We start from the raw sequence: 7969 nt of genomic DNA, 5'->3' as shown, positions 1-7969 counted from the left end.
ATTAAGAGGTGTAAAAGAGGTCAGCTATGATTAGAGGGTAGGTAAAAGAAATAATAAAATAATGAAAGGGTAGGGAGTGTAGGAATTAAGAGATGAATGACATGTGTCATGGGTAGAAAAAGCTAATGAATTAATTAAATAAATAAAGATTTATTTAATTAATAGAAGAAGTGGGATCAATTAAATAAATAAGATATTTATTTAATTTAGGGAAAGGATAATTTAAATAAATAAATGTATTTATTTAAATGAGAAATAAGGCTAGAAGAGGATAAATGAATTAATTAAATAAATAAAGATTTATTTAATTAATAGAAGAATTAGGCTAAAGTAATTAAATAAATAAAAATATTTATTTAATTAGACATGAAAATTTGAGGTGTCTACACTAATCATTTGAAAGAGATAGAATTATACACGGGAGAGAAATAGATCAGAATTTAATTTCTATTGAATAAAATTACTACTTTCGTCGACCATCACAAAATAAATTTATATATAACTCCTTCAAGAACCTGCACAAAGCTTGACACTAAATGCTTTTCATTTGCTCTATAAATGACTATACAACTTGCTCCCTTCACCTAGAGTCTAGAATCACTACTGGAACCAGAAAAGGAACCCCAATGACTATACAGCTTGCAAAAATTCTTGAGCCATGCCATTATCACCCTGATGCCTTCAGATGGAATGTGAGATGTTACATTCTGTCCAATAGATTGTTTCCAAATAGAGGAGGAAGCCTTCATGCCCAGGAACTAAGAAAATGAAAAGAGGAGATCAAGCCTTCATGCCCACGATCAGGGAAAGTGGAAAGAGGAGATTTAGGGTAAATGTAATATGTTGGGGAGGGGTTGCAGCTTCCATGTCATCACAAAGATGGCATGCTACCACTCCCCACCCAAACAAATCCTTCTTTCATTCCTCTGCGGGATCCTTCTTCAAACCCCTTGCCATCCTGTGGCAGAGTAGAAGCAGAGCATGTGCCATGCTTAGCCTTTCTTGATAAGAAAAGGCTTTCACACCCCCTCTGGCAATCCTTCTCACTTTCACAACCCCTCTGACAATATACAAACTCACATAGGAGAACAAAAAAACACCCATCTAGTATCACAGAGCACACAACAACTCCATGCACGATCCTGCTCAAACATCATCTTCCTTTCTGAGGAAAAAACTACTCTAAGAAAATGAAAAAGGTTTCTTTTCTCTTCTACCAATTAAGTCACCACTCCATTGTATTTATAACCTTATAACACTTCATTTGGTGATGCTCATTCACGTGAAAAATCATCATTTTGGTGTTTTTCAACATGACTGTAGACTCGAGAAGTCATGCCTATCAAATCCACTGCATCCTGCTAAGGCTTGTTTATTATGAACAATTTTGTTCTGATTTTATTCCTCCTTGATTGGACAAATTCTGCTTCAGAATCCCTGACAACAAGCAACCTGATCTCTGATTTCTCAGAGAAATTCATGATCTCCCATGCCTCTGAAACTGTCGCCCTTGCTTGTCTAATCAACCTCAACTCAGGAGAAACCTTCAAACTAGTCCCTCAGGAATGAGTCAGCATCCAAGCCTTAAAAATTCCTCGTACATATTAGCTTGCCACCACAGTTATCGCTAGCTCTCATGTTTGTTTAATGTTAGCATTTTTAGGTTGTGAGCTAGTGACCAGATAGTTTGTGGTTAAGTTTTATGGTTATCGCTAGCTCGCGAGGTAAAATGTATGAACACTTAATCAAATTGCAAGCTGGCGACAAGTTGGTTTGGGTTTACATCGCGAGGTCTCTAGCTTTTTGGGTGTTAGCATTTTATGTTACCAAGCTAGAGATTGTTAATGAAATTGCTTTGGTCGTGATGTCTCGAGTTGGTCTGATGTCATACATTATAATTGCGAGAGTTAGCGAGTAACTCATTTCATACAGTTGTCGCTAGCTCTCATGTTTGTTCAATGTTAGCATTTTTAGGTCACGAGCTAGCGACTAGATAGTTTGTGGTTAATTTTTATGGTTATCGCCAGCTCACGAAGTTAAATGTCTGAAGACCTGATCAAGCCGCGAGCTTGCAAGTGAAGTGCTAGCGGTTAAGAGATAAATGGTTTTATGCTGATGAGTATGCGACAAGGGTTAAAGTTACCACTATCTCCAAGTTGTTGTGGTGACGAGGACTTAACATTTTGTGGTCAAGAATTGGTGAGTGGTAGTTCAATTTCCCTCAGTCGCTAGATCTTGAGGTTATGAAGGCTTAGCATTTTTAGCTTGTGAGTTGGAGATAGAGTCGTAAGGGCTTGTCACTAGGTCGCGAGATTTTCTAATGGGCAGTCTTTCAGGCAGAGAGTTGACGACTGTGTGCCACGTGTTTTAATGACTTAATATCTTGAAATCGCCAATATATTTTTTTTATGGTTTGAAAATAGCTTGAAATAGCCAATATTTTATTTTTATGGTTTGAAAATAGGTTGAAATCGCCAAATTTTTTTTTAATGGTTTGAAAATAGGTTGAAATTGCCAATGCAAATATTTTTCTAGTTTTAAAAACATTACAATTCGGCCATGCAAATATTTTTTTGGTTTTAAAAACATTACAATTCGCCAAGATTTTTCGCAAACTTTGAGCGATCACGGCTAATTCGCCAATGAAGATTATTATTTTTTCTTCGTAAACTGCAAAAAATTGCCAGTAAAATTAAAATTTTCCTCAGGAATTATATAAGTTTCGCCAGGTTTTTATACCTTGTCCAAGGGGGGGGTTTCTTAAAGTTTTTCCTGCACCTACCTACCATTACATTTCTAGGGAGATTCTTGTCTACACACCATAGGTAACTCTACTGGAAAATTTATTTATGGTCCACTTTCTTCAAAAGACCATTCTACATGTATTCTTTGCCCTTCCTACACACTTGCATGAATTCTTGTGGAAATGGATTTCTCCCATTCTCTTCCCATTGAAGTTAACATCATATCTGACTCAATGATTTGGAAACAAATGTTAGACTATGAAGGTATTTTTTTAGATGTATTTAATGTTATGAAGATGGACATAGAGCAGAGGAATGCTGAAAATCTTATTCTCCCTCAATAAATTTTGTTTCAAAGAAACATGCTATTTGGTGGAAAGTGGTTAAACCCAACCATCAACACATTTCTCCTTTGGTACAAAAGGAGGCCAACTTTGAGCCTAAAGAACAATGCATGGCAAGGTCAATTAAGAAAGCAACTATAGTGGCTTTGCCTAACAAAGTCTAATGATGGTATTGTTTCAACGCCTATGGTCTCAAACTGTTTGGTTCAAGCTAAAATCTATGACACAATAACTTTAGTTTTAATGGTCAATCAACCTCCAACTTTTGATGAGGGATCCTACTCTTTTGGGGTGGTCAAAACTTCCTTCCTAGGCTTCACCTCATCCTCTAGAGGATTCTATTGAGAGAGATATCTAGAACTAATGTATGACACATGGTGTAGAAAAAGAAAAAGAATTCCAACAAATGTGCATGTTAGCAATAGAATGCTTCTTTGATCTCACACCAAATCTAGGGCTTGACCAATCAGTTATCTTTAGTTTGTGTTGGTCATGACTTCCATATAAGTACCTTTATATATTATTATGGAATATATACATTGCAACATTTGTGTTGGCCATGGCTTCCATATATGTACCTTAATTTCTCATTTACAAATCAAATTTTTTATCTAATCTTAATTTTAACTTTAATCAAAATTATAATAACTAATAATAACTAATTATAATGATAATTTAATTATTATATAAAATTAAGATTATAATTAATTGTTTATAATAATAGCTTATTTATTTTTATTTTAAAATTTAAAATTATTATATTTATAATTATGTAACCTATTTTAATACAATTATATTCACCTCATGCCATGTCATTTAGTTTTTGCACTTTCTTTTGTATTAGTAAAAGTTGGATGTTAAAATTTATTTATATTTTAAATCTTAAAAAATTACCTAAACATTTGCTTCATTGAAATCGATTCTATAAGACAGAATCAATTTTACAATTCAGAAACTTAATCTATATAAACTTTGAGAAAAAATATTTTTTTTAAATATACAAATACTCACTTTTAATTGATTAACTCAAACACCAGTTAATTTCAATAAAATAAAATATTCCACAAACTCGACACTAAACTATATTTATTTAAATTTACTAAGGTAGTAAATCCCACTGCAGCCACCTGTACCTGCCATTCTAAGTCTAACCTTCACTAAGTGATAACTAGTTTAGCTGTCGAGTTGGCAAAAGAATCCATTTATTTTCCATTTAAGAATTGGTCTCAATATCTTCTAGTTTACATCATATTCAATTTCAACAGAGGAGAACTTTACTGGAATTTTAGCCATAGATTGATTGCTTTGAGGGACCAGAGTAACAATAATACTGTCATCTTCAGTTGCACCCAAATCCTCCAAAGTCTCTGATATTCCTATCTTGAATGATGATATTTTGGACTGGTATTTCCTGCCTCCAGAGCCTTGGCCCAGGTGCATATAAGACCCTGCATAATGTGGGGAATCCAAGGGTGTGTTTGGATCAGCTTCAGGCAAGTTTATGAAAATGCTAAACTTTGAGGTGGCAAATAAGTTCACCTCTATTCCATCAATCACCAGAATCTCCTCCACCTTCACCTTCTCCTTCTCCTTCTCCTTCTCCTTCTCCTTCTGCTGCTTTATTATCTTATTCCTCTTGACTACTACACTAACTGGTGACTGATTTGTATTTCCTCTAGGATTGTAGTCCACTGGTTTGGCCTTCAACAGTCCAGCCTTCTTGATTGAACGTCCATTTGTTAACCATGGGATATCTACTTCCTGGTACTTGTATCCCAGCTTTGTTGTGTTGTAACAGTCACCAACTCTCACCTGCACCACTTGACAGAAATTAGTGAATAAAAATATTTAAAAATCAATTGATCATTTAGGTACGTGGCTAATCTCTACAGAAAACAGCATTTCAGTCTGTAAAATATTATGGATTTTAGCGAAATTTACTATAGCTAAATCTTCATGATCTACATCTCCATTGGTATAAAACCATGCTCCACTAATATAAAACTATCTATCATATGCAGAATGACTATGCTCGACTAATTGATGAAGAAAAAAAGTGAAAACAATTAGCAAACACCACATCAAATTCAAATCCTAATTGAGCAATTAGTGTGCAAATCTGAAATCTTACCTGCACCAATCGACTGTTTTCATCATAGAAAAGCAATTTAGAATCAACAAGATCTGTATCTTGATAATCACTGCGGTTCAGTTTGTCCTGCCAAATTGTCCACATCCGATCAACATTAGAATGATGAGAATAGAAGATAGGATCTCGAGCTGCAGAGTACAGAGAACCCATATTCTCTCTGTTGAATTGTGTGGAAGATCCAGTCCATGAATGCACTTTATCATGGGGTGAAGTCTCTATAGTTCCAGCCCTGCTTCTATTCACTTTGACTCCACTCCCATATCTGTAATCTCCTCCATAAAACAAGCTTGCAGAAGGAGCCCCAGAGACAATGTGGGTATAAATGTCTGCATAGTTCTCATTTACAGAACCCTCCACACAGACATTGAAATGTTTCAGATTGATTATATGGGGGGGCTGATGGCAAGCATCTCTCAGTGGATCAAACAAGGGAGAATTTGGGTCAATATACATTGGAGGAATGGACATTCCTGCCTCTGAGTCCCAGTTCCAGAAGGGCAATGCAAATGAATCATCCCCAATCAGTTTACCCAAAATGCGCTCATAGAAATAGAGGTACCAACGATGAAAAGGCAGAAAAAACCATGAGTAATGGACTTGGATCTCTGTTGAATTGGTAAAGTATGAACCACTGCAGTAAGCACAGTGGATTTTGGATTGCTGGATGAAACTTCTGGGATCATTTGCAGGAAGGTTTTTCATAAGCTGGACTGCTTTATTGTACTTCTCTATGTAGTCCTGATCAACTAAATGGGCAGCCATGCGAACTCTCAAGGGAAGGTCTGAAGAAGGGAATTCAAAATCTGTAATGGGTGTTGCAGGATCATATGGGGGGCAGCAAGTGCTATTTATTGTTGCATTGTGAGGTAAACCTGTGGGATATACACACTTTGCTAGATCAGGAGCAGGAAATGGGGATGTTGCAGACACAGTGTAGATCAACAACATGCATACTGAAACTACATTTGTAATCAATACTTTCTCCATGCTAGCTGGATCAAATTAATGATCAAATGAACTGCAAAGGCAAGATATCTAAAAGTTTAGAAAAGGAATGCCATTCAGAACATTAGACTCTGGTATGAAACCTCTCAATAAAATGAGTAGGCTTGTATGTGTATATATAGTGTATTCAGTAAATCTTCCATCAATCAAAAGTCATTATTATATTTGTCCTTATTTAGTCATTATTATATTTGTTGTAAAAAATAACAGACATAATTTTATTTATTTATGTATATATATATAATTAATAATTTTTAAGACTTTTTAGATTTTTTCTTTGAACTTGTGATAGATGAAATCTTACTATTTTTAAAAGATTTCTTGCCTTTTTTAAATTGTGATTTAGGAAATTAAAGTTTTGTTCTGATTTTCAAAATAGAATGTCACAATTTTTTTTTAAATAGAGTGTTAGTTTTTCACACATCAACAAAATGGTGATTTGGTGGGATCAATGGTTCCTTTTTATCTTGATATATTTTAAATTTTAAATTTATTTAATTCTTTAAATAACTGTAATTTTTATTTTTATCCATGTGAATCATAAACTGTAGATTTGTTTGTTTATAAGATTTAAAATATCCTCAAATAAGATATTGTTTAGCCAATAGACTTTTATTCCACATTTTAAGGTAAATTAGTGTCACCCCGTGAAGGACTACGGATAAACATTAAAAAACTATCAGAAATTAGAAAACATTTGAAAATTATCAAAAATACTGAATTTGTGCCTTGCACGTGTCACCAGAATCGTTGGAAACTCAACAACATTATTTTCCCTCTTTGAATAAATGATTGAATAGATTGTGTGCTACCTATATATCCTTAATGTGTTCTTTCTTTCTTCTTTTTTTTTTTCTTCTCTGATTAATACATAGATATTTAGTGCTAGTAAGTAAGTAAAAGATGAAATATTGTATTTATGGATAAGTATTTATTTCAAATTATCTATGTTTTTGAACATCTTTAAGACGCCAATTCAATTTGGAAAGCTTGGAGCAGAGGCATATAATTCCATATAATATGTTTGATAGAAAATACTAGCTACTTTAAGTCTTTTCTATCTCTTTCTTGTATTTTCTTCGTATAATGTCAGTAGTAATAACCTAAATTAGCTAGAATTTTCTACTAAGCATATTATATGGAATTATATGCTTGTGCTCCAATCTTTCCAAAATGAACTAGCACCCTACATGTTTAAAAATTTCGGCAGTTTGAAATAAATGTCTACCTTACATGTTTGGGAAATTGACCGTTTTAAGTGAATGTCATAAGTGTATTTTTCAATCTTTTACTTACTAGCACTAAATATCCATGTATCATATTAGTTAATCTAAGGAAAAAATAGATTTATGCACATTAAGAACATAGGGGCAATATGCAATTTATTCAATTATTTACTTCAAAGAAGGAAGTTAATGTTGACAAAAATTTGGAGGTAATCCAAGTCCATGCCAATATTTTTTTAATAAATTATAGATGCAATTCGTATACAATCAACTCATGTGTATGTATGCATGTGTGTATGTACATGTATATATGCATGTTTATGTGTGTGTATATGTATGTATATATGTATGTATATGTGTATATATTTATGTATATGTATATGCATATGTATATGCATATGTATATGTATATGTATATGTATATGTGTATGCATATATGTATACACATATTTATTTGTCTATGTATACATATACATATACATACATATGTACATCCAT

The 7969-nt window shown here is 33.5% G+C and overlaps 1 protein-coding gene across 1 annotated transcript; it reads right to left on the bottom strand.

Moving 5' to 3' along the window:
- Positions 1 to 4324: 4324 nt before the first annotated feature.
- LOC131070487 (polyphenol oxidase A1, chloroplastic) lies at positions 4325 to 6237 on the bottom strand. Its single transcript, XM_058006049.2, has 2 exons — positions 5220 to 6237; positions 4325 to 4900 (listed from the first exon to the last, which is right to left on the bottom strand). Exons 1-2 carry the CDS (start codon positions 6225 to 6227, stop codon positions 4325 to 4327), a joined length of 1584 nt encoding a protein of 527 aa, XP_057862032.2. The 5' UTR covers positions 6228 to 6237.
- Between the last annotated feature and the right edge of the window lie 1732 nt (positions 6238 to 7969).

Source organism: Cryptomeria japonica, chromosome 11 (genome assembly GCF_030272615.1).
Source record: "Cryptomeria japonica chromosome 11, Sugi_1.0, whole genome shotgun sequence".
Taxonomy (NCBI): Eukaryota; Viridiplantae; Streptophyta; class Pinopsida; order Cupressales; family Cupressaceae; genus Cryptomeria; species Cryptomeria japonica.
This window is presented reverse-complemented; position numbering and strand designations above follow the sequence as displayed.